Here is a 27,620-nt window from a genome sequence, read left to right as displayed (position 1 = left end):
CACACTATCTCAATCCCATGAGATCTCATGGTGCCTTTATTAAGAATATTTGTTGCCACCAACCTCCATCAATAGTGACCAAATCCATAAAGATATATGACCACTTTAGGGTCTCACCCATATGTTAAAGTCTCTTATCAATTTTGGCACAAACTTAATATCCTTTCAAGGTTGAAAGCCCATGCAATATAGTAGTTTGGTGAATCATGACAATTGATAGTTTTGCGTCATAATTCACTATAGGTTTGTCTAGTGTACATCACATACACTAGTGCACTCACCATGGGAAACTTGTCTCAACGGCCAAGACTAGTCATCGTTCCAATTATGAGGTAGTGCACTACATTATCTATTGGATTGCCTAAATCCATGCACCAACTGTGGACAACTTATTTACTTACAAGGAACCCATGACTTTTATTTTCTGTGCAACTCATAATGCATCCGAGTAATGTACAATGAAAGAGACATGAGTTGAATGCTCAAATAAATGTCAATATACCAAAAAGATAATAAGAGAATAGTTAAGTCTAACTTTGTTACATCATGTATTGCGTTTAGGGGCTCAATCCTAACACTATCTACAATGGACTCTACCTAGCGCGCTATTAAGGGTTATGCTTAGAATGGAATGTGCTATCAATAATAGTCTCCCCCACTTGAGTACTCTATTCTCTGTGATGTGATGAAAATGCGTCAAACATGTCTTAATTCTTCAAAAATCTCACAAAACTCATCAAAAGGAATTTTCTAATGCATTAACAACAAACTGAAACATTAGGTTTGTTATGAGCGCCTCAAACACACTAAAATAGGCTTTTTAAAGTCATCCAAATATTGAATTTAAGTTTTCATCACAGTGTTTGAGTGTTGTAAGAGCACTCTAGTCTTCAAATGAGTGGTTGAGTGCTAGTAAATAAGTGCTTGACTCATTGTTGTAGCATCTTTAATCTGAGAAAAGTTTCTCTACTTCTCTAACCGCTTCTCCATTGGAAAACTCACATTTTTGGTTGGGTTTCTTCACGATGGGTATGCTTGAATGCCTAAATTGCTCCCATGCCTCTCCTAGATTACGTGAATGAATAAAAAATCAATTTTTATATCATAGAAAAAAATCCTATGTTGCTTCAAATAGGAGCAGACAACCTATCTAAATACTAAAAAAATGGATTCATATTCAATCCCAATTCTTTATGGAGTGTACAACCGTTTAAGAGATAAAAAATAACAATCACATGCATTCATATTCAATCCCACATTATTCATAATCATACATTAATTTGTCCCTATCGCCATGGTTTGAATAATAAACCTTGCAAAACAAAGTTAGTACACCCTAAAATGGTTCTAATGTGCTAAATTATAACCTAGGCCTCTGATACTAGTTGTTAGGAAAATCCCTAGATAACTCCATCCCAACCTTGGATTGATTAGAGTGCATGTAAACTATCCCAAATGCTTTCTAGATCTACATAATGATGGTAAAAAAAAAAAGTATTTAAAACACTTAGATCTAGATAATAATGTTTTACCTCAACTATGGATGTTCCCAAATCAAATCTTATGAGAGTAAATGCATTGTATACATGGTAGATATCTTAAACTAAGAGCCTTCTATTTTTCTATTCAATGACTCTCTTTCTAGATCTTGACATGTGAGAGATGGAATCCTCTACAAGAATTGGTGGCTATAACTTTTTATTTTTATTTTTTTTATATGAAGAATGGAAAATTGAATGTATAAAGTCAAGCCTAAACCCTTAAAAAGGGGTTTATATAGGCTTCTTGTTAGCTTAAATGACTAGAGACCATATTGGGTTTAGGTTACTTAATTCAACTCACTTGGATCTTAATTCATTAATTAGCCTTAATGGGCTCTAATTAATCAATTAATTCAATAAAGAAAGACCATTTGCAAGTTCTTGTGTAAGCTTAAGTGTTTATTAAAATACCCTTATGCACACATGTGAATAAGGAACACAAGTAACTCTAAAATGCCATGTCACCATGGAATATAAGCTTGACCAGGGGCCATTAGGATCCATAGAAAAATATTGGCTCCTCATAATCCAATTATGAAATTTACTTAACATCCCACTATAGAGAGTCAACTAACCTCCAATATCTTATAATATTACAATAAGATACAAGAACATGGGTATATGACCTACTATCCATTATATGCATGCTGCCCGTGAACTATTAGTTTATAATCTAACGAGGTGAATGTTATCAACTTTTCAAAATTATTTCTACAATTCTTAAGTCTTCAAATTCTCCTATATATGATCAACTAACATACTCTACCTCACAAAAAACATATGTCAAATTCCAAATAAGGAATTACATCGACAATAGATTTCCCAATCACATATCATTATGATTACCCAAGGGGACATGTCTTAAACCAATGAGATATCATGGTGCCTATCTCAAGTATACTTAGTGTCATCAACCTTCATTAATAGTGACCTAATGTATAAGAAATATATAACTACTTTAAGGTCTTACTTATAGTTCAAAGTCATTGAATACTTTAATACAAACTTAGTATCCTCTCAAGTTGAGATCTCATACAATATACTAGCTTAGTGAGATCATGATTACTCGATAGCCAATTTCCTGACTCACTATAGGTCCAGACCAATGTGTAACCAATCACACAAGTGAACTCACCATGGAAACCCTCATCTTGAGGACCAAGAATAGTAATCCCTCAAATTAGAAGGTAGCACATTATAACATCAAATGAATTGTTTAGGTTCATGAATCAATTTTGAACGAAATCATTTACTTGTGAGGAACCCATAATTCAGATCTCCTGTGCAACTCTTAAGGCACCCAAGTCATGTACAATGTAAGAAATGCGATGCCAAAATACTAAAAAACTGTAATGCATTAATAGAATATATAAAATTAGAAATTGAAATCTTATTAATAAATAATAAATTTATTATTGTTACATTATATTATGCTTTTAGGAGTTTTATCATAACACTTAGTACACTAGATGTGCAGTTTAGAATAATAGTTTCAAACATCCTTAAGAGCATTTAGAAGTATAGTTTCAAACATTCTTAAAGGTGAAATTATAGTTAAATGTTATAACTTATAAGGATGTTTGAAAGTTCATGGTTGAACAATTCTAATATGTTCCACCTATTAACTTTGAACCGTCTTTGTGACACCTCCTTTTCTCAGATTTAAAAATATAGAAAAGAATATAGAAAAGATGTAAAAAGCATACCTCTACACTTTTAATATCACTAAGGTAGTGTTTGTTTTTTTACTTAATTCTAAATAGAACCTTAATACTTAATAGTATTAAATATTAGGTTGTTTGTTTTTGTAGTATTTTATTTCTATTAAGTATTAAAAAGTAAAAAAAATCATTGTATTATTTTTTCTATTTAGAAAAAGCCACATATTTTAGCTTTTTCTATTTAATAAAAAGTTTATAATAAGTCATGAAAAAGTAAAAAAACAAACAACCTAAATTCTAAAACTAAATGGTTTTCAGTAAAAAGTAAAAAAAACAAACACCACCTAAATATAATTACTTGCTTATTCATTAATGAGAAACACATTTTTTATTTATTTAAAAATTTACAAGGTTTATGAAAAGATTAAAAGAGAAGAAATGAGGGAACAAGGGGGAGATGAATATGTACTTCTCTTGAAGGGAATTTTGGTTATTTCATGGGTGACTATTTTTATCCTAAAAAGATGATAATTAAGATAGATATAATGAGAAATTTGATGGATGCAAATTTAATTTCTCAATTCGTAATTTAGAGAGGTATGATAACCTCGGAGGGTGTAATTATAAATTTTCCTTGAGAAACGTCCCTCTCAAATCAAAACGGCGGGAAAATTGGAGGGCGAGCATAGGCAGCATGAAGGTGCTGAACGTGGCGGAGAAGCCGTCGGTGGCGAAGGCGGTGGCGACCATACTGTCAAGGAATCAAGGGCTAAGGGTGAGGGAAGGAAGGTCCCGCTACAACAAGCTCTTCGAGTTCAATTATTCCATTCGCGGCCAACACTGCCAAATGGTGGTCACCTCCGTCATTGGCCACCTCATGGAGCTCGAGTTCGAAGACCGCTTCCGCAAGTGGCACTCCTGTGACCCTGCCCACCTCTACCACGCTCCTGTCCGCAAGTTCGTCCCCGAGGTCTGTTTCTTTTCATCGATTTGAGATTTTTTTTGAGGTTACCTACATCTGTTTGTTTCCAGTGAATTAGGGCTTTCCTTTTTTGGTTGGGGAAATGTGAGACTGGATTGATCTGAAAGGCGACTTAGGGCGAACAAGCAGTGGGATTCAAATTCATGAACTTCTGAAACTGTAGGCTCTGATTCCTTGTTAGCTTGTTGAGCCACTTGTCAAGGCAATAACCAATAATGGATATCAAACTGACTTTTAGGCTAAAGCCTTAATACCCCTCCTCATGTGCAATGAGGGAGAAATAAACCAACAGTAAGGTTTGAATTCATGACTGCTGGAAAAGCTAGGTTCTTACTATGCTAAGCCGCTAGTTGGACCAAAAGTTTAAGCAGTTAAGTAATGAGCTGATAATGGATATCGATTATCAAATGCGCTTTAGGCTATACGCTCAATACCTTGCCTCATTTGCAGTAATTAATTCAATGTTAAGCTAGTAATTAATTAAAGTTTAAGCTGCTATGTAATAGGCCAGCGTTGGATATCAAACTGATTTAGGTTGATACGGAATGTATTGACATGGATCTATTGTCTTTCATTTAGGACAAATTGGATATCAAGAGGACCTTGGAGGAGGAAGCTAGGAAGTGCCAGTGGCTTGTGTTGTGGCTTGATTGTGATAGAGAGGGAGAAAACATTGCATTTGAAGTGCTTGAGGTTTGCGCTCAGGTGAATCGTCATATCGATGTGTGGAGGGCTCGTTTCTCTGCTTTAATTGACAGGTAGGTTTTAGATAATAGTAACATTTTGTTCCTTAACTTTGATTTTCTTCTTGAGTTCAGCCTTTTTGATGTGTGATCTTGGGAGTTTCAGGGAAATCCATGAATCTGTGCAGAATCTTGTTCGACCTAATCAATTGTTTGCTGATGCAGTGGATGTTAGGCAAGTGAGTACTTTTCCACACTCAAGTAGGACTTTCTCAGTTTTTTATGTTTACATTACTGTTAATATACAATATTTCATAATTCAAATAAATTTTTACTCCTTTTGTTTTGGATTTTTTATTTGTTCCTCTGTATGCATTTATATTGCTTTTACTATATCATTTTTTGATTCATGGGTGGCAAGGCCCATCTATTTGTACTTTAATATTTTTCCATCTTTTTATAGTCTTTCCTCTGTGCTGGGAATTGAAATTGATTCCAACTCTTCTGCAGGAAATAGATCTTCGGATTGGTGCTTCTTTCACTAGGTTTCAGACCATGCTGTTGAGAGATGCATTTGTTCTTGATTTTGCTGCTGATGATAGAAATCTTGTTCTAAGTTACGGTCCTTGTCAGGTTAGGAACAGTTAGCTACCTTAATTTTACATAAATGACAAATTCATGGTTGCCAATAGAATGTGCAATCATTATACATTGGTCATAATACCTCCTTTTCCACTGTAGTTCCCTACGCTTGGCTTTGTTGTTGAAAGGTATTGGGAGATACAGTCACATGAGCCTGAAGAGTTCTGGACAATCAACTGTTCTCACAAATCAGATGAAGGCACTTCTACTTTCAATTGGATGTAAGTTGTGAATGCTGTTGGGGAATAGAGTTTTTCACTTTTCTTTTTTTCAGTGTTTAAAAGCTTTGAACTCATTGATTTTATTATTTTGACAGGCGTGCACATCTATTTGATTATACTTGTGCTGTTATAATATATGAGATGTGCATTCAGGAACCTACTGCAACTGTGAGTCGTACAGAAATCATGTGGTTTGGGCATAATGTAATCTTAAAGAGAAGTTCTTACTAACTCCTTTGAGCATTTAACTTTTTCTTTGCCACTTAGGTCACAAAAGTTAGACAGCAGGAGAAGCTGAAGTATCCTCCACATCCTTTAAATACTATCGAGCTTGAAAAGCGTGCATCAAGATACTTCCACATGAGTTCTGAACACACCATGAAGGTAAGCAGTTGGGATTAAAAAAATTCTTGGTTAGATTTTTACATGTTTCATGCTTTGTTAATACACACACATACATATTTACATTGTCTTCCCAATGCACACACATACACACATACATACATACATATTTACATTGTCTTCCCAATGCATGCCATCATCCTTCCAAATTTGTGTATATATCAAGTGTACATGGGTGCTCCCTCTTTCTGCTGTTCATTCTGTAAGCTCTTACTTGCTTATCAAGAAGCCATTCTTACAAAAATGTCAGTTTGCATTTTAAATCCAGAGGTTTGTAATTTATAGTTTCATTCTCTAAAAACAAGTTTTAATCTCTGACTTTAGTTGGCCATTTAGACAGGTGAAATTAACTTGATCCACACTCCCACACCTAAACACACACACCCAGAACACAATGACCTTGGAAATCTGAATAAGTTTAAAATTTAAAACTTGATTATAGCCTTGTTGGAACAGAGTTCTGCTTCTATTTACACATTAAAATCCCTCAGCTCCTTGTTATGATGCATGAAGGGAATGTGCAAATGTAGCTGGTAATCTACATGCGAGAATTGTTATAAAGATAGTGGCAATAGCCAGAAGTGCTTGATTTGATAAGAGGAATTGAGAGTTGGGATACATGGTCAGAAGCAGTTATTGGATTCTGCTATAAATAGTCAAAGTTTCAAGTCTTCAACCAATTATTTAACCCAGATTCTTCTGTTAATCTTTATCTTAGGAGTAGAAGTACCATATCTAATGTTAGCATGGTCAATAGCTGCAATTGGTAGCTGTAGCCCTGAATGTTAGCATGGTCAATATCTGCAATTGGTAGCTGTAGCCCTGTCTTTGTAATTGTTACTAATCGCCCCCTTTTTTTTTGATAAATAAAGAAGAGTATATATTAAAAAGAGGTGCCAAAAGAGTGATCCAAGGTATACAAAATAAATACACCCATCCCCACACGGCTCAAACAAAAAAGAAGCTGTAGAAAAGGAGGTGCTACAATAACCCCACCCTCAATGAGAGCCCAACCAATCAATGAAACTAATTAGCGTCGAAGGACCATCATTTACAAACATCTTAATCCCCGACTAAAGAAAGCAAAACAAAAGAGCCTTTTAACTTTTGGATGGAAAGCATGTCATCTTTGAAAGCAATTCTATTCCTTACCTTCCAAACCGTCCAAGAAATGCATAAGGAACTTGCTCTCCAAACTTTCTTGCACTTTTTGCCCATAAACGAACCATGCCAACCCAATAGTATCTCTTTAATTGACGAGGGAAACACCCAAGACACCCTTAATAGAGTAAAGAACATCTCTAAAAAAATATTGTCTTTACATAGTGAAGGATGTGATTTATGGATTCTTCATGGCCCTCCCTTACTTCTCAAGAACACCACCCCCCTCTTTTTTTTTTGATTGGAAACGCCACACAGATATATTAATATAAAAAGAAGTACAAGAAGAAGGATGAGAAATCCTCCCACCAAAGATAACTAAAATACAAGAAAATACACTTAAAACAAACGACCTCCCACTAAGGACCAATCCCTATGGAGTACACACCGCTATCCAATCCAGTTGAATCACATTAAGGGGAATCCCCTTAAATGCCTTGGAACAGAACGCCCAAAGGGAAGCAAGGAAAACAATAGAGTCCCAAAGGAACCCTGAATTCCTTGCTTTATCCTCAAAAATCCTTGCGTTTCTTTCCAACCACACAACCTGAATTAGAGCTATGCACGCAGCTTGCCACAAAACTATCCCTCTCTTAGAATTACCGAAACCTTTAAAATTGATGAACATCATGTCATATATGCTCCTTGGGGGAACCCAGTCCATCTTAGCTAACTGAAATAACCTGTGCCACAACCCAATCGTCAAGGAGCAATGAAGAAAAAGATGATCTGCTGATTCCCCATGCTTCATACACAGGATACAAATATCAGGACTAAGGGCTTTGTAGGGTCTTCTCACTTGTAACATATCATTAGTATTCACCTTCTTGTGTGCCACTAACCAGACAAAGGACTTCACTTTGAAAGGAACTTGAGAATTCCACATGAACTTTGAAGGAAAGTTCTGAGGAGATCCAGAAGATTGAGATAGAGCTAGAAAAAAGGATTTGACTGAAAAAAGCCCTGAAGAGGATAATGGCCATAATCTGGCATCTGGGACCGAAAGAGATAGATACAAATCATCGAGAGACTGCATGAGGCCTTCTAAGTCCTCAATCTCAGAATCTGACAGGTTGCGGCGGAAATTCAAATTCCACAAGAAAGGCCGAGAAGGACCAAGAACTGAAGAAATAGAAATGTTTTTATCCACTACTACTCTAAATAGTCTTGGATATTGGATTCCAAAAGGTTGGTCCCCCCACCACAAATCTTCCCAGAACCGAATTCTTTCCCCGTTTCCTACCACATACCGAGTAATCAAAGAAAACCCCTGAAAGACTTGAGCAATAGCCTTCCAAGGACAGCGATGTGACCATCTTACTAAAGTGTTAGCATCCCAACCATTAGAGTGTGAACCGTAAATGCTTAAAATGACCTGATGCCAAAGAGCTGAACCCTCTCTAGGATACCTCCATAACCATTTCCCTAGAAGAGCGAGATTCCTCCAAGAAATATTCCCTAAACCCAAACCCCCTATTGTCTTCGGTTTGCACACAACATCCCACCTCACTAAATGATCCCTTTTGCCTTCCCCAACCCCTGACCATAAAAAATCCCTTTGCAACCTCTCTATTTTTGCAGCCACTGAAGCGGGAATTTTAAATAAGGATAGGAAGTAAATTGGCAAATGGGTAAGACAAGATTGGATAAGAGTTATCCTCCCCCCGAAGGATAAATAGGCCTTTTGCCACCCATCTAATCTACTTGAGATTCTCTCAACCACTGGGTCCCAAAATCCACACGCCTTAGGATTCCCGCCCAAAGGGAGACCCAGATAGAGAATAGGCCATCTAGACGCCTTACAATCAAGCATCACAGCCAATCTTGAAAGATGAGCCTGATCAAGATTGATGCCATAAATACTACTCTTGTTAAGATTGACCTTGAGCCCAGAAATGTGCCCAAACACTAGCAAAAGACTCTTCAGAGTTTGCAACTCCTCCTCCTTTGAGTTAGAAAAGAATATGGTATCATCCGCAAATTGCAAATGGGACACCCTAGTTCTATTTCTACCCACCCTGAAACCCTCCATCATATTTCTTTCCTCAGCTCTCATAAGCATCCTGCTTAGTGCGTCTGCGACTAAAGTAAACAAAAAAGGGGATAAAGGGTCACCTTGTCTTAATCCCTTTGATGTCTTAACCCACCCTTTAGCACTACCATTCACCAAGATTGCATAAGATACTGAAGATAAACATCCACTCATCCATTTCCTCCATCTAGGACTGAACCCCTTCTTTTCTAACACATGATCCAAAAAGTCCCACTTCACATGATCGTATGCCTTTTCAAAGTCTATTTTGAATACGACGCCCTCCTCCCCTGACCTTCTTCTCTCGTCCACTATCTCATTCGCTATAAGAACCGCGTCCAATATTTGTCTCCCTTGAACAAAAGCGCCTTGAGTATAGTGGATGGTCTCATGAAGAACCCCTCTTAGACGCCCAGAGAGCACTTTGGCTATTATCTTGTAGAGACTAGTGATCAAACTAATGGGTCTAAAGTCTGATATTCTCTTTGACAAACTCTTTTTGGGTATTAGAACAATGAAAGAGGCATTAGTGCTTTGATTGATAATTCCGCTCCTATGAAACTCAGCGAACACTCTCACCAAATCCTCCTTAATCACATCCCAACACTCTTGGAATACGGCAATAGTAAAACCATCTGGCCCCGGAGCCTTGTCCCTATCCAACTGAAAAATGGCCTTAGAAATCTCTTCTTCGGTGAAAGGGGAGTCTAACCTTAACGCGTTCTCTTCCGAAATAGGGGACCAATCTAAACCTTCAACACCCCAAGACTCTCCTGTCGGATTTGTGTAAAGCTTCTCAAAGTAATGTAAGATCTCCTCTGTGATACTCTCGGCATTCTTCAGCACTAAGCCCCTCTCATTCTCCAACTCCTTGATATATTTCCTATTTCGCCTGCCATTAGCCACTTTATGATAAAACTTAGAGTTGCAATCCCCTTCCTTGACCCATTTCACTTTGGCTTTTTGTCTCCAATGAATTTCCTCCCTCAATATTAATTCCTCTAACTCCCCTTTTCTTGAGGCTCTTTGGCTTAACAAATCAGGATTGAGACCCCCTTCCTGCTCAATGGCATCAAAGTTAGCTAAATCCTTGAGAATACTTTTTTTCTTTTCTTTAAGCTCTCCAAAAGAAAACTTATTCCACTCCTTTAATTTAGCTTTAACATATTGAAGTCTCCTCATAAACTTATGACCTTCCCATCCGTTTCCTTGAAACCCACTCCACCAATCTCTAAAGTTCTCCTTGAAATTAGTGTGTTGTAACCACATATTCTCAAACCTAAAAGGTGTTGGCCCCCACATAAACGGGTTGGTATCCATAACAATTGGCCAATGATCCGATGTCCTTCTGATTAAGGCTTCTTGAAGGCCTTGGGGAAAGAGCAGCCCCCACTCATTTGAGTAGAGAAAACGGTCCAATCTCTTACACACGGGAGACTCTTGCATATTTGACCAAGTGAATGAAGCATTCCGAAGAGGTGGGTCAAGTAATTCACATTCTCTAATAAAACTATCAAAGTCCCTCATGCTTGGAGTTAGGCTAGAACCCCCCATTTTTTCTGAGCTTCTCCTAAAGACATTAAAATCACCGCCCACACACCATAGCAGATAAATTAATCCATAAATGTCAAAAAGTTCCACCCAAAAATCCTTCCTAAGTGAGGGACTGTTTGGACCATAAACAGCAGAAATCCAAAGAGGACCACACCCGTCCAAAGAGAACTTGACTGAGACCGAGAAAGATCCTATTACCACCTCCTCTCTACGCAGATTTTTTGAATCCCAGATAATCAAAATCCCACCTGATGCCCCAGACGTCGGAAGAGCAACCCAATCCTTATTTCTGGCCGTCCAGACACTACCCACAAACCTTCTATCACATATCTCCTTTTTTGTTTCTTGAATCATCACAACATCCGGATTCTCTAACCTAAGAAAATCTTTAACCATCCTACGCTTATTCCTTGAACCCAAACCCCTAACGTTCCAGCTAATAATTTTCATGGGAAAACACATAGACCCTAACCTTCCAAGCCTAAACCAACAAGTCTCAATGCCCTGTGGGGCCTCTGCTCTTCCTCCTAGAATACACCTTAATGTCAAGAGAGCATAATACCTCTCGCACTTTGGCCATTTTCCCGGGGGACAAACCATCGATAAGGAAACCACCCGAAACCTCCTTATGCGACCTTACAATAGAATCCTTAGGGGTACAACTCTCTGTCATCTGGTTAGATAAAGCACCCTGGTTCTCTACCTCAACACGGTCCGGTATGTCACCATGATTTAAATAGTCAACACCACCTTTTTCGTAAAAAATTTTTGAGATGCCTTGGTTTTCCGTAGGAGACTGAGAAAGAGGGACTGAATTGGGAAGAATTGGACCAGAGGGATTCGTCAAAGGTGAATCCGGGCTACAGGAAGGAGAAGAAGGAGACTCGGGTGGCTGAGAAGAAGAGGGCTGACATACCTCCAAGATTTTGGCTCCCAGAATTTCGCAAAACCCCTCAAAGATGAGTCCTTTACCTCTGATTATTGGATTAGAAGGTGAACCCATGACTGAATAGCCACGAGGATCCAACCCCACTCGTCCCGATAGCCCACCTTTAAGTTCAACGCAGCTCGCCGAGGTGTCCTCCTTCGAAAAATTACCAGACAGAGGACATCTGGAGAGAGGATTCACTCTGGTTCCTCGCTCCATCTGAGAGCCCATCCCAAACTCCTCTTCCATATTGCGGCCTTCACTTGACGACGACGAACCCTGTGTGAAAATAGGCTCACTGCAGCACCGATGTCCCTGTCGTCGATCGGCGCTTGGAGGGAAGAGGGTAGACCACGTCTTCTTTGTAATTGCCTTCTCTTCCTCCTGCGTAGCATCCCTCATGTGAACCGTGGGAGCTTTCCCCTTCCTCGCCTCGATTGCTTCTCTTCGCGACCAGACTTCCATACCAGAGGGCTTCGATCCTCCTAAGATTTGGCCCAACCCTGACGGGCCTTTAGACTTACAGCCCACGGTGTTGTCTGACGATGGCCTAGGGTTGAGCAGGGACTGGGCCTTAAGCTCAACGGCCCGACCTTCTTCTCCAAAGAAAACCTCGGCGCCGGCCCTTGCATCTTCTGGACAGAGCGTCGCGATCGCCTCTGTAGATGAAGCAGCACGCTGGGGAGAAAGGGATGAAGCCGATGCAGACTGGAGGGCTTGAGGAGCATCTGGGCCATCTTGAAGCCCACGATACCTCATCCCACTTTGGGCCCTAGCCTTGTGGGCTTTAAAAGGGGACTCAAGCACGGGCCCAATAAAAATTGCTTCAGCTTGGCCCGATCTGCTCCATCCCCCTCCTATCTCCCCTTTAACCGCCAAACACGACCTTGATTGCCGATGACGTGCTCGGGGAAGACGCCTCTTTCTGTAGCACTCAATGTCCCTAACGCTACCTCGTAGCCCTTCTGCAGCTTTTGACGACTGAGAGACGCAACCTCCCACTCTCACCCACTCGTTCCTGCTACGGTTTAACTCGGACGTGACAGCGTCGGCCTCTTCGTCTTCTCCGGTGACTGAGACTGCTACTGTATAGGACCATTCCCCATCTTCCACCTCAAGCAACGCTGGTAACACGACGTTTGGAAGCATCTCCACCCACAGCTTCGCCCTCGTCAAGTCCACCAGATTCAAAGTTTCCTTTGCCACCTTCGTTACCCTCCCCCATTTCTTCAAAATGAAATTCAACTGAACTTCATCCCACAAATGGAAAGGGAGACCTTTCAATACTAGCCAGCCCCTCCTGAACTTTCCTTGAATCACCATATTTTCCTTGGGCGACCATTTCCTTAGCAGGATCGTCCTTCCTTTCACTGAAAGTCTTCCCTGATCATGAACTCTTTCCGCTTTCCTTGTTGAACTCACAAAGAAGCATCCTTTGAAAGCGGATATGGGATTTATGGACACCATTCCTTTCATCCCCATCATCCTCGCAATGGCTCTTCCTTCGTGAGTCCAGTCTTGGACTTTTTCTTGGCTTTCACATATTACAGCTCTGGCCCATTTTCCAGCTGACACCGAACCTCCAGTCCTCAAACCAGCCTCTGCCACCACTTCTGCATATGACCTTCCTCCTCTGAAAGTGTCCCTATTCATCCGGATATCGCCATTCTTCTCCTTCGAAGCTCCTCCGTCTCGTTCAGAATTCTCTTGCACTGATAGGATCGCCTTCCTGAGATCTTCCCATCCTTTCCCTTTGACGCCCTCGGGGACGACAAGAAATAAAGGTTTCCTTTTTGTAACAAATTCTGTAATTTTCATGAACCTTCCTCTGTTATTGAAGCATATCTCCATCAAGAGGGTTTTAGTCTTGCCCCTGATCTTTCTTACAAAACCCCTGGAAGCCTCCACCTCCACAGCTTTCTTCAAATGCTCCATCAACCAATCCAGCTCCTCCATATCAAATCCTATTGAAACTAGGAAACCTCGGCTCCTCTCTGTTACCGATACCCAATTTCCACCATTCAAACCTTCAAACTCTACCTGAAAATACTTTTTCTCCACAAAAAACCTTTCAACTTTGCTCTTCATCTTGACAAAAAACCATACTATAAGTTTTATTAGTTAAAAAAAAAACAAAAAATTAAAATAAAATGGGGTCATTACAGATGATTTTGAAAAAAAAAAAATGTTCCCATCCTGTAGCTCAAAAAGGAAATGCACTAAAATATTGGCATATAGCCATACGAAAGTGAAATTATTATTGGCTAGGCAGAAAGAAACGTCCCCTCTTTCTTTCTCATACTTCCCACTGATCACTTTATTCTGAAAGACCCTTCTCTCATTCGCAAAAAACCAACTCCATTTACAAAGGAGAGCCTTATTGAGTGTAGAAAGACAATCCCCCTTTCTTTTTGTCTAAGAAAACAGTTGCCCACCTTACTAGATGAGGTTTTTGCTCAAAAGCCCCACCTCCCCATAGAAAGTCCCTCTAAATTTGCTCTAACCTCAATCTAACCATCCTTGGGATGCAAAGCAAAGACATGAAATAAATGGACAAGCTAAGACAAATTGCTTCGAATTAGGGTGATTTTCCCTCTTTTAGAAATGTATGGTCTCTTCCACATGGCCAACCTTTTGCGAAACCTCTTGTACACTCCATTCCAAGTTGCCAAGGACTTAAACGGGGCACCAAAAAACAACCCCAAATAAGAGGAAGGGGGCTTCCCACCTTACAACCAAACTTTGAAGCCAATTCCTCTACATTATCCACTCTTCCCCCACCTTACTAGATGAGGTTTCCACTCAAGAGCCCCACCAACCCACATAAAGTCCCTTTGAATATGCTCTAACCTCAATCTAACCATCCTTGGCATGCAAAGCAAAGACATGAAATAAATGGGCAAGCTAGACAAAGTGCTTAGAATCGGGGTGATTCTCCCTCCTTTAGAAATGCATTGTCTTTTCCATGTGGTCAATGTCTTGTGAAACCTCTCTTCCACTCCATCCCAAGCTGACATGGACTTAAACAGAGCACCCAATGGTAGCCCCAAGTAAGAGGAAGGGAGATTTCCCACCTTACAACCAAACTTTGAAGCCAGTTTCTCTACATTATCCACTCTGCATTAATCACCCCCTTGTATGCCATATAAGTAAAACTGAATTCTGTTAAACTTTCATGTTACTCATATTCTTGGCTTTGAGTTTTTTTACACTGCTTGGCGACTTTTAAATTCCTCAACCATTGAGGCAAATTCAATCTTGATCAATTCCCATAGCATTTTTCGCTGGACCATGATTCAATAGTACGTTGCTTTGTCACAAGTTGGTAGTCATCAGTTAACTGTCAAACCTTGAGATGGAATTAATCACCCAATTGTAAATATTTCCTTTCCTATAACTTGAGGCATAAATTGCAAGTGTTGTATGATTTTGGCATGCCTAGTGGGACCGTCGGTAATAAGAATGCCTTACCAAGAATGCATAGCAGATGCAATGGAATTGCCTACTTTGAAACCAAGGGCCTGCAATGGAGACAACCACAATCTTCTTTTCCAGGCTTCAAGTATTCATGGGCAGAAAGAACTAAGGATAGTTGAGCAGGCCTGAGAGAGGTGTAGATTGCATTTGAGAAATGGCAGAAAGTTGAAAACTATCAGAGTGATGTCTCATGGACATAAGATAAAACGAGATAATATGCACAACAAGACCAATATTTTATGATATGTTGCAAAACAAGGGTTACTCCATAAGAGCAGAGTTGATAGACCATAAACATTCAGATCATGCAATAAAGTATAAAACCATCGACAACTTCTTTGATTGAAAGAATAGGTGAAGTTAACCCTCAGAGCTCCTAGGAGATGATAATCTTAAATTTCTGACATAGGAATAGAAATGGACACAACTCCAATTCAGGAACTTGTTTTTGAAGGTGGTCAAATTGGTCAATAGACATGAAGCATCTCCAACAAGGAGGCAAGAGCAAAATCTTTGTCTAAAGAGAGAAAAAATTGGCACATGTTCAGGTGGTAATTCACCTCATCAATTGTCAAATGAAGGAATGGCTCAATAAAATTGACCTGGTTGGGCAGCTTTATATAGGAAATTGAGAATTTTGTAAACCAGAAATAGATAGCATTGGAAAATTCGATTAATGATTGAGTTCATGAACCGTGTGCTGAGTAATCCTCAGACTCAAACCTGGGACTTTCCATTTTTGAGGAAGTGCCTGCCCCTTGAGCTCCTCTTTGTGTGCAGGCTTTGGGGGGTGGAGAAGTGCATTTTTCAGAATAAGATGTTGCTTCATTTAGAAGGATGAGAAATAGGCCAGAACAGCTTGGACTTTTAGCTTAGCTTATAGATTTGGGGTCATGGTTTCGACTTAGACTTTTGAGATCAACCCTGATGTTGACATCCCATCATTGTTGTGCTTTAGAGGTGAAAGCAAGTTAGCTCAATCATTTTTTCAGAGAAGGGCTAGTTGGTGAGCCACAAATGGAAGAGAGTATGAGCAATGACATCTTCATAAATTTTGATCCTGAAGTGTAAAGTCACAACGGAAAATCCAAGAGAGGACATGTCCTTTTAAGAAGAGATTATGCCCTAGACATTGAGTCAACCTTTCAATATCCTAGGTTTGCTTCATATCCATACAATCCACAGCCTCTGTGTGTGTATGTGGGACATATTATCTTATCTTTTCTCCTTACCTCTAGTTGTCACTTTCTATTTCTCCTTGTTCTCTTAGAGCCTTCAATATTTTATTAGCATGACTAACTGTTAGTGATGATGTCAGTCCTGTGTTCCACATGAGCAGACCATCTCAGCTGGATTTATGTAATTACAAACCAGAGCTCTTTGTCTCAGGATATATGAAATTGATGATGACATTGGATGTCTAGAAATATTTCAGATCTGCAATATGTCACCAAGACTAAGTTAATTTTCTTTCTTGGCAAATTTTTTTCTCTCATCACAACTTTATGTTTTGTGTCTATTGAGTCATCTGTTTCTCCTTGTCTTGTCAGTGCCTTCAAAATTTTTAGCAGCATGAGTTACTGTTAATGCTGCTGTCATTTTTTATTTTCCAGATGAGTAAACTATTGTAGCTGATGATTTTATGTACCTTGTGATGTATAAAATTGGTGGTTTTCATGGGATGTATGGAAATATTTCAAATTACCATATGTCATCATGACTCAATTGATTTTCTGTGGTAACAACATCTTTTCCCTTTATTGCTTCCATGGATTTGTTAAGTTACTATTTAAGTCATTCTCACCAGAAAAAAAGGTAGCCAATGCTGTCCTTGTTCCCCTTTTCTTTGTTCTGGCAGCTTTACTTCTGTTAAATGTAATTATCTAGGTTCTCATAAAAAAAAACCCACCGTCTTATATGATTCTTGTTATTGTCTTTTTACTGTTTTTACTGACTTGGATTTAATGTAGTGGAAATTTGTCATAAATTTCCAGCCTGACATGTCCTCTCTATTCCTTTCCCCACAGGTGGCGGAGGATCTGTACCAAACTGGTTTCATCAGCTATCCTCGCACAGAGACTGATTACTTTTCCGAGAGAACTGATTTGCATGTTCGTAATGTTGTCTTTTATTAGCAACTGTGAGCCATTTTCCTGATTTCTATGTTCATGGTTAAATTCATCTTGGTATTAAATATGCCAATTTTCCTATCTGATCAAAATTAAAATCAAGAAAACAGGAGGGGCAGAGAGGAAGAGGAAAATAGGGGGTAGAGAGAGAGGGAGGGAGGGGGGAGGAAGAGGAAAACAGGAGAGATAGATAGAGGGAGGGAGGGGGGAGGAAGAGGAAAACAGGAGAGATAGAGAGAGGGAGAGGGAGGCAGAGAGAGAGACCTTTTTCCTGATCTTGGCAATATCTGTACCTTCTACCTTTATGGTTTGAGTTCTTTTTGGTATTACATGTGCCCATTTTCCTGTCTGAACCAAATTAAACTGAAGAAAACAGAAAAAGGCATGGGATGGAGGGGAGTGAGAGTCCTATCTGATCAAAATTACAATGAAGAAAACAGAAAAGGAGGGCTCTGAATAGTGGCATCAACTATTGCTGATAGAACCAACCTTGATCCTCATAAACTGCTGATCCCCTTCTCTACTTCCACGTTTCATCTTGTTGGCTTCATCTTCTGATTGATTGGAACCAGTAAAGATATTTTTGAATGATTCAGATGAAGAGTAAGTGATAGGAGAGTGAGCTTGTGAGATGAGAAGAGAGTGAAGAATTAAGAGGTTATCTGTATAAATGCTTCTACTTGATAACAAACATGTATGTGTGTGTACACATAAATATATGTATGTATACAAATGTGTGTGTGTGCGCATGTATGTACTACGTACATATATTACAAAGAAATAAAGCATGGTGTGCCTATATAAAGAAATGAGAAAAAAAAGAAGTGAACTTACACGATCAGGGGCAAAATCTGCATGTGATACATAATTTTCCCAAAATAAAAGAACTTCCTTTGGGTTGGGAAAATATGTTAGGTGAAGATACTCTTAAATGTTGCCTTCTTTGACTCTTATCTTGAAATCCTTTTGCTTTGGGATATTATTTTGTCTTAGAATGTAGGCTGTGCTCCTATATACTTCTAGCAGCCTTCTTTTGTCAATACCTTGGGCAATGAGAACATAAATATGTGATCTTTTATGCTTTATGGCAGTCACTGAATGTTTAGGCCTTTTAATTGACATTTTCTAAAAATTCTTGGCCATGATATCCATGTAGAATGGAGCATCTTGAGGGGGCCAGGGATTAGGAGAGTTTCATGTCATGAAATGGGTTTTGGAGATAGGGTAGAGTCTATCTGGACAGTGGTAGTTCATTGGGTCAAGAGGCAGTTGGTGGTTAATGGTTCGGGAGCTCAGTCAATTTACCATGGAGCAGGAGAGTTTTAAGTGTGCTCTGAATTAGAAAGCTGTTTTTCAGGCAAATCTCCTAGTGGGTTGGAGGGCTCATTCTCAAGCAGATTGAAACAAGCTGTGGGAATTCAAAGATGGATTCCATTTGGGTAATTGCTTGACTAACAGTATTGAGGGAGGGTGTACCAGCTCTATCAGTTTTGAATAATAGGGCTGTCAAAGGTTTAGGGGGTAAATAGAAGGCAGGTAAAGGGAGGATGTTTTTGATGTGGATTGCGGGGCTCAAGTTCTTAGAATGGGGCTGTATGGACTGAATGTTCTAGTGGTTGCCAGGACATTGTTGAACGCTCCCAGGAACCTGTTTTCCTCCAAGTTTTTAGAGATAGAGTGTCTGGAAGAGCAGTAAGGTACTAGTTTCTATTGTATGAAGAGTTGACGTTCTCTTCTAGGGCTGATTTCTCTGATCGTGAAAAAGAGTTTTAAGCCCTAAAAGCAGCATCTGAAGGTCAAACATTCTTTGGAAGGGTATTTGGATTAAACTCTCAACCATGGGCCCCATACTTCCCAATGTGACTCATCCACATTTTGGAGAATTAAGGAGACTTATGCATTTCCTTAAACGCAATGTGGAAAGCAGGTCTTTATTTAATTAATTTTTTTTAAAATGTTATAATCATTCTTTAAGAATACAGTTTGTGAGTATAAAATTCAATGGTACTATAGTAATAATTATTTCTACTTTTATTTTTACTTTTTCTATTGCTAAACTGAAAAGTTAAACACTATCTCAAACATGACTTTAGAGGATATTTTCCTAATCTCTTTCAATTAGACTCTTGGTTTGCGGAGGGGTGATAGTGAATTGATGGGGAACAATTTTGGAAGCACCCTTTGAAGAAAGAAAGGGGAAAAAAAAAATTCATTATAGGTATTTTAGTAATTTAAAAAATTTTGTAGTTTGGTTGGAGGCCCCTTTTTGATTAGGATTGGTTTTCATGGCTAGTCAAATTTCTATTTGTTTTAACTTTTAATTTGATGAAGAAAAGAAGTCATATCTATTAAGAAATAGAATTTTAATCTTACTAGGAAAAGGAATTCTATAGGTCTATAAAAACCTATACAATTTTTTAAGTTTATTAACTGAGTTTATTGAGACCTTAGTAGCTGTCTAGCTTTTTGGAAGGTATGATTACCTTTTCTTAACTGAGATTGCCTAGGAACCCTTTGTGTGATTGCCTAGGAATCTTAGTATGATTGTCAGTGGTTTTCTTTTCTTTTCTTTTCTTGTCTTCTTTTATCTCTTATCTCATCATATGCCAAAAAAAAGCCCCTTTATATTGCTGGAATTTTTATGATTCTGCATCAGAGGACTGGTAGGATGGATTTGGTATAGGCAATAGGGTAGAGAGGGTGGTAATATGTGAATGGGGGTATCTGGGCAAAGGAGGACAACCAAAGATAATATTAGCACCAGGGATGATGGAACTGTGGCAATGTTAAGACCTTTAAGTTAGTTGGAGGCTTTGAATGGGCTGGAAAGCAAAGGATATGGTGGTGAACGTGTTTTATGTTGGGTTTTGAATTGGGTATGTGGTTTTCTATAAAATTTTTTGTGTACTGTTTAAAGGTAGAGGAAAAGGAGATGTGTTTATTTTTTGGTTTTGAAGGGAGGAGCTGGATAAAAGATAAGAGGTTTTGTTAGAAAGATGAAGTGGGTTGTCCTAGGTTGGACTGGGAACTTAAAAAGTTGTCTAGCCCAGTGAATTGTGATCTGAGGAAGGTTATGTGAGAGGTTTAAAGTGAAGGTGGATTAAGTTTCTCTTTATAAGAATTAGGAGCGTGTCTTGGAAGTGGGGGTGTAATGAGTTAGAAAATAGTGCATTGGTGAAACCTTGTTAAAGGAGTGAAAGGTGGATGTGCAGGAAAAGGGGTGGGGGTTGTGGTTGGTGGCATGTTTGTTTTGAGATTCTTAGATTGTGTAATTTTGGAGTTGTGGGTGTGACAGGAGGTGTTGTCACTCAATGGGATCAAAGGATTTTTAAGAAGGTAGGAGATCTAATGGTTTTTGTATTGGAATTTTAACTTTCGCCGCAATCTAACGGATTCAGAAATTGATCTCCTCCAGAGATTAATGTCCTCCCTTCAGTCTGTGCTTCTTTCCCATTCCTCATCAGACTCAAGAGCGTGGTCTTTGTCTTCGTCAGGCTCATTTTCAGTGAAATCTTTTTTCTATGCCTTGTCAAAAGATTTAAATCCTTTAATGTTCCTTCCGGCCAAGTTTTTATGGAGCTCAAAAGTCCCTTCAAAGGTTAAGGCACTCGCTTGGTTAGTAGCACATGGGAAGGTAAACACTAATGACAAGTTGCAATTGAGAAGACCCTACAAAGCCCTCTGTCCTCAATGGTGCATTCTTTGCAAAGGTAATGGAGAGTCGATTGACCACCTTTTTCTTCATTGTCCCATCACCATTGGACTTTGGCACAGGTTGTTTAATCTAGTAGGTGTGATTTGGGTCCCTCCAAGGAGCATTGAGGATATGTTGGTTATTTCTTTTAAAGGCTTGGGGAACTCAGTAAGAGGCAAGATACTTTGGCAAATTGCTTGCCTTACTTTGATCTGGATGGTGTGGCAAGAAAGGAATAATAGAATCTTTGAGGATAAAGGGGGAACGGAAGAGATGGTTTGGGATTTGATTCGGTTTTACTCTTCTCTATGGGCTTCTTGTACTGAAGCTTTTAGAGGAGTTCCTCTAAGCATTCTACAACTCAATTGGATTGGGGTTTGCGTTTCAAGAGTTTGAAGATTGTTGGGTTTTCTTTTGTTTTTAGAATTCTATTGTTGGGTGTTTTTCCTTGGTTCTTGTGTAGGAAGGACCTCTCATCCTTCCCTTGGTTTTTTTCTCTTTCTTTTGTCTCTTTTTTCTCTCCTGTATTTGTTCTTTTATTAATATAATCTTCTTTGTTTCTGATCGAAAAAAAAAATGGTTTTTGTATTCTTTGTATGCCTTCTATAGATTACGAGGCTGGCTGTGTTTAGAGTTCTTTAGGGGTGTATGCCTTTAAAGGTGCAGGATTATCAAATTTTCAGTGTGTTTAGAATTTTATTTAGTGGTAAGTTGTGATTATGCGTTAAGTTAAAAGGAAGAAAAGAAACAACCCTATGCAATCACATCTAGGTTAGGAAAGAAATAACCCTATGCGATCACATATATGTTACCAAGCAATCTCACCTAGAAGAAGGCAGCCACATCTTCATGAAGCTTTTTAGTTGATGAACTCTTTATCAAGTTAATAATGTTCAAGGACTACAAAGGTTTGTGGGGACTTGTGTTAGCCGCTTGCCTAATAGGAATAAGACTATCAATATAAAAGGTAAAGAAAATAAGAATTTGACAAAAAGTAAACTACTGAAAATAATCCTAGTAAAATAAGAAAATTCTAATTAGGACCATGAAATGCTAGTGTAGCTCATTCCAACCGTTTGGAAATTACTAAACTAGCCTTGTCTAAAATAAACATATGCTAAAATCCAAAATAACCGTATAATGTCCTAAAAGCAACTTAGATCCTTGTTTGTGTCCATGGCTTGGACCTTGGATCCAGCTTGCCCTATTCTCTTCTAAGTCAACAAAGGGTGCTTCCAATGATGTTTGTCATCAAGGAGGCATGATCTATGAAATAATGCTTGCCAGTGTTGTGTTGCATTTGTTGTTCTTTTGCATGGAAAGCTTGTTGGGGAAAGGTTTTTGGTGCAGCGGAAGGTTTGTTTCAAAACGAAACAAAAGAGACACTCAATAACAAACACAAAGATCGCAATAGGATCTGAAAATTGGGGAATAATTCTGAAAAATATATTGAACTCCTCTCTAACAATTACAATGAGCCTTTAAATAATGTTTGTAATGCAAAAATAAAGGAAATAACTGAAATAGGAAACCAAAGTAATTGGAAACTAGGAAAATTAGGAAAGAAATAGGAAACTAATGATGAACCTACAATAGAAACTAATAATGTGGAAAATAGAAACTAATCTAAAATAGAAAATAATGATGTAGGAAACTAAAAATAGAAACTAATGGAAATAGGAACTAATCTAAAGTAGAAACTAATGATGATTGTGTGCTGCATCAATCCACTCCACTTGAAGAAAACTCGTCCTCGAGTTTTGTGGCTGCAAAGAAAACTCATTAGGGGGAAAGTATTCAAAGATATCAACAACATTGAAAGTATTGGAAATGTTCATATCAGCTGGAAAATCAATCTTGTAAGCATTATCTCTAATCTTCTGAAGGATGCGGATATGACCAATTTTCTTGTCTTTAAGTTTATTGTACGTGCCAGTAGGAAAACGATTTTTGCGGGGATGGACCACTACTAGATCACCTTCATTGAACAACTTAAGGGGTCGATGTCGTTCTGCAGCAGTTTTATAACGAAGATTAGCCTCTTCTAAGTTCTTCTTCACTTCTTGATGAATCTGTTGAATACGTTCTGCAAACTCCTCAGCGTTAGGATTGACAACATGAGAAAGGGGAAGACGAATCAAATCCACTGTATGCCTTGGAACACTAGTGTAGACAACTTCAAAAGGAGTCTTCTTAGTAGAACGATTAAGCATACTATTAAAAGCAAACTCAATTTGTGGAAGGGCAGCATCCCATTGCTTCGGCTTATCTCCACTAACGGATCGTATCATATTGCCAAGAGTGCGATTAGCCATTTCAGTTTGCCCATTGGTCTGGGGATGGCTCGTGCTACTATACTTCAAAGAAGTGTCAAACAATTTCCACAGAGTTCTCTAAAAATGACCAAGGCATTTCACATCCCTATTTGAAGTTATTGAACGAGGAACGCCATGCAAGCGAACAATTTCACGGGAAAATAAATTGGCCACATAAGAAGCGTCCGAAGTCTTTTTACAAGAAAGGAAGTGAACCATCTTAGAAAATTGGTCAACTACAACCAAAATAAAATCAACTCCACATTGAGTTCTTGGGAGGCCAAGAACAAAATCCATAGTTAAATGTTGCCAAATCATCTCTGGAATAGGTAAAGGAGTATAAAGACCAGTATTTTGAACTTGTCCCTTGGCTTTCTGACACTTTGGGCAACGCTGAACGAAATGCCCAACATCCCGTTTGAGTTGGGGCCAATAAAATCTCTCATCTACCAAGCTGATTGTTTTATCCTGGCCAACGTGTCCTCCTAGTCCGCCGGCATGCAATTCTCTAATCAAATGTTCACGCAAAGAAGAACGAGGGATACATAATTGTGTACCTTGAAATAAAAATCCATCCTAAACAAGGAAGTCAGTAACAAACTCCTTATCGTTGCATTGCACCCATATGCCACCAAAATCTTCATCAATAGCATAAGTATCCTTCAAATAATCAAACCCCACCACCTTAGTACTAATTGTAGCTAGTAAAGAGGCTCGTTCACTCAATGCATCAACTACATTATTTTGTTGGCTAGACTTATGTTTGATAACAAAAGTGAACTTCTGTAAAAAGGCAATCCATCGAGCATGCATTCGATTCATTGTCTTTTGAGAATTGATGAACTTTAAAGCTTGATGATTTGTAAATAGCACAAACACTCGATGAAACAAATAATGCTCCCAATGCTTTAAGGCTCGAACAATTGCATAAAATTCAAGCTCATAAGTGGACCACTTTTGTCTAGGTTCACTAACCTTTTCACTAAAAAATTCCACTAGGCGACCCTCTTGAGATAAGACAACCCTAATTCCCAAAACTGATGCATCACATTCAGCCTCAAACACTTTCTCAAAATTGGGGAGTTGCAACACCGGTGCAGTGCACAACTTTGCTTTTATTGATTCAAAGTTGTCTTCTTGCGCTTTGCCCCATTGGAACTAGCCTTTCTTTAAACAATCGGTAATGAGTGCCATGATTGTAATAAATCCTTGAATAAAACGCCTGTAAATGGTAGCTAAACCATGGGAACTTTCCACTTCACGCATGGTTTTAGGAGCTAGCCATTCTCAAATTGCCTTCACCTTCATCTCATCAACTTGAATACCATCCTTTCCCATTATAAATCCAAGGAATAAAAGATGGCTGGTCATAAAGCTACACTTCTTAAGATTGATATACAATTTATTAACTTGGAAGGCTAAGAGAGCTTCCTTGAGATGTGATAAGTTCTCTTCCTCGTCCTTACTATAGATGAGAATATCATCAAAATAAACCACCACAAATTTTCCAATAAATGAACAAAAGACCTAGTTCATCAACAACATGAAAGTGCTTGGCGCATTTGATAGCCCAAATGGCTTCACTAGCCATTCATAAAGGCCATCTTTAGTCTTGAAAGTTGTCTTCCACTCATCTCTTGGTCGAATATGAATTTGGTGATAGCCACTTCGTAAATCAAGTTTGGTAAACACCACAACACCTTCTAACCTGTCAAGCATGTCATTAAGACGTAGGATAGGAAAGTGATACTTGATCGTTATTTTGTTGATAGTACGACTGTCCACACACATGTGCCAACTACCGTCCTTTGGGGGGAGTAAAGCTGGGACTGCACAAGGACTCATGCTCTCACGAATCAAGCCTTTATCAAGCAACTCGTTAAGTTGTCGCTGCAACTCTTCATGCTCAGTTGGGCTCATATGATAATGTGGCAAGTTAGGCAAACTAGCTCTAGGTACTAAGTCGATATGGTGTTGAATATTTCGCATAGGAGGTAACTCATTAGGTAACTCATTGGGAGATAAATCAGGAAAATTAGCAAGTACCTCTTGAACCTTGGTGGGGATATCAATAGTTGCTTCAAATTGGCCCTTAACCACTAATGCTACAACAAAATTTGGCTCCTTGACTTGCTTAAAGAAATCTAGGCCCATTATGTTGGTGAATAGCGGCTTGTCTTTCTTAGTAACTAAATTGTTTTCTGACGATTGAGATTGCAACATCAAAGCAATCTTCTTGTCAAACCACCAAAAAACGAAAGTATTATCTCGACCTTTACAAGTGGCATCAACATCATTGTGCCACGACCTTCCCAATAAAATATGACAAGTGTCCATATCCACCACGTCACATATGATCTCATCTTTGTAATACCTTTCGATTTGCAAAGGAACTTTGCAAACTTCGAGCACTTGAACTTCCGGACCCTTCTTAATCCATGCAATCTTGTATGGAGAAGGGTGTTTCTTAGTCTTCAAATTTAGTGCTTTCATCAAAGCCTTGGAAACAACATTCTCACTACTTTCATTGTCAATGATCAAGTTGCACACTTTATTACGAATAGTGGATCGAGTCCGAAATATTTTATGTCATTGAGAGTCGTCCAACTTTTTTGGGGTAAGCAAAAGTCGTTGGACAATGCACACCTCTTCTTCTTCCACATCTCCTTTTGCAAACTCAACATGCTCGTAGGTATCTTCTTCAAGAACATGTTCCTCTTCGCTGCCGCCTTCTTCTAGAAAGTTAAGATAGCGTTTATTCGGGCAATTATTTGAAAGATGGCTTGGCTGGTTGCACCGGAAACACTTCCCTAGATTTGGATGCGCATAAGGGTCATTATTAGATCGAATAGGGGCTGAAGTTCCACTTCAATTTTGTGTCGAATTTTGAGTTGAAGGGGCATCTTTATTGTTGTTATCATTGTTGCCTGAAGTTGTTGACCCCTTTAGAGTAGAAGAAGTTTCTTGGGTTGGTCGGCGAAAGTTACCCTCAGTGCGCACCATGGACCTATTGATTTGACTTTCCACTTTCATTGCCAAATTAACTGCATCTATCATGGTCCAAACCCCTTGAAGAGCCAATTGATCTTGAATGACCAGCTTTAGGCCCCCAATATAACCAACAATTAATTGATCCTCCGTTTCAGACAAATTAACTCGAGCATTTAATTGATAAAATTCCTCCATGTATTTGTTCACAGTCCGGTTGGCTTGCCAACAATTTTGATATTGTTGGTATAAAAATTGTTCTTAATCCGAAGGGAGAAATCGTCCTTGTAATAACTGTTTCATCTTAGGCCAAGTACAAACACGTTATTTTCCTTGTCGTTGACGATTATATTGAAGTTGTTCCCACCATGCAGAAGCTCCACCTTTCAACTTATATGCCACGAGTTTTACTTGATTTTCTTCTGAAATATTAAAATAGTTGAAAAAGCTTTTGACAGTATAGACCCAATCGAGAAAATCTTAAATGTGTAGTCAACTGTCAAAACTTGGTAAATCCATCTTCATCTTAAATTCTTGGTTATTTTGACCCTGATTGTTAGCTCAATAATTGAAATGAAAATCATCTCCTTCTCCAGATGAATAATCCAACCTCCATTTCTGCTTTTGTTGAGTATTCCTCTGCTATGGAAGTAAAAAATCATCACCATCTCGAAAAGGTGGACAAAACTCATCTTGTTCATAAAAAACCCCTCATTGGAGGTTGTCGTCATCACAGTGCGTAGGAGCTCCCTGATTTCGATCCTCATACACTCGTAATGGATAGGGCTCGCGAAAATTGTGATTTGCGGTTGGATTCGTGCGAATCGTGCCTCTGCCATTGATTTCTGAATTGATCTGTGACCGGCGTTGGTCGTTGTAGCCATTCTCTTGCCACAAGTTTTACTTGATTTTCTTTTGAAATATTCAAATAGTTGAAAATTTTTCGATAGTATAGACCCAATTGAGGAAATCTTAAATGTGTAGTCAACTGTCAAAACTTGGTAAATCCATCTTCATCTTAAATTCTCGGTTATTTTGACCCCGATTGTTGGCTCGATAATTGGAATGAAAATCATTTTCTTCTCTAGATGAATAATCCAACCTCCATTTTTGCCTTTGTTGAATATTCCTTTGCTGTGGAAGTCGAAAATCATCATCATCTCGAAAAGGTGGACAAAACTCATCTTGTTCATCAAAAACCCCTCATTGG

At 38.8% G+C, this 27,620-nt stretch overlaps 1 protein-coding gene across 4 annotated transcripts in view; it reads left to right on the top strand.

Annotated features, from left to right (window-relative positions):
• Positions 1-3,790: 3,790 nt before the first annotated feature.
• LOC100248256 (DNA topoisomerase 3-alpha) overlaps positions 3,791-27,620 on the top strand; it is an 81,258-nt gene continuing 57,428 nt past the window's right edge. For 2 of the 4 annotated variants that reach the window (XM_010651052.3, XM_059736540.1), the window contains exons 1-8: positions 3,792-4,172; positions 4,764-4,942; positions 5,034-5,106; positions 5,378-5,500; positions 5,609-5,730; positions 5,826-5,898; positions 5,998-6,114; positions 17,312-17,395. In XM_010651052.3, coding sequence (XP_010649354.1) covers positions 3,897-4,172; positions 4,764-4,942; positions 5,034-5,106; positions 5,378-5,500; positions 5,609-5,730; positions 5,826-5,898; positions 5,998-6,114; positions 17,312-17,395 — 1,047 coding nt within the window. In that variant the 5' untranslated portion in view covers positions 3,792-3,896. Of the gene's footprint in view, positions 4,173-4,763; positions 4,943-5,033; positions 5,107-5,377; positions 5,501-5,608; positions 5,731-5,825; positions 5,899-5,997; positions 6,115-17,311; positions 17,396-27,620 lie in introns of all 4 variants that reach the window. The other 2 variants (XM_059736541.1, XM_010651051.3) reach the window with 2 other exon arrangements.

The sequence above is a fragment of the Vitis vinifera genome, chromosome 4, assembly GCF_030704535.1.
Source record: "Vitis vinifera cultivar Pinot Noir 40024 chromosome 4, ASM3070453v1".
Classification (NCBI taxonomy): Eukaryota; Viridiplantae; Streptophyta; class Magnoliopsida; order Vitales; family Vitaceae; genus Vitis; species Vitis vinifera.
This window is presented reverse-complemented; position numbering and strand designations above follow the sequence as displayed.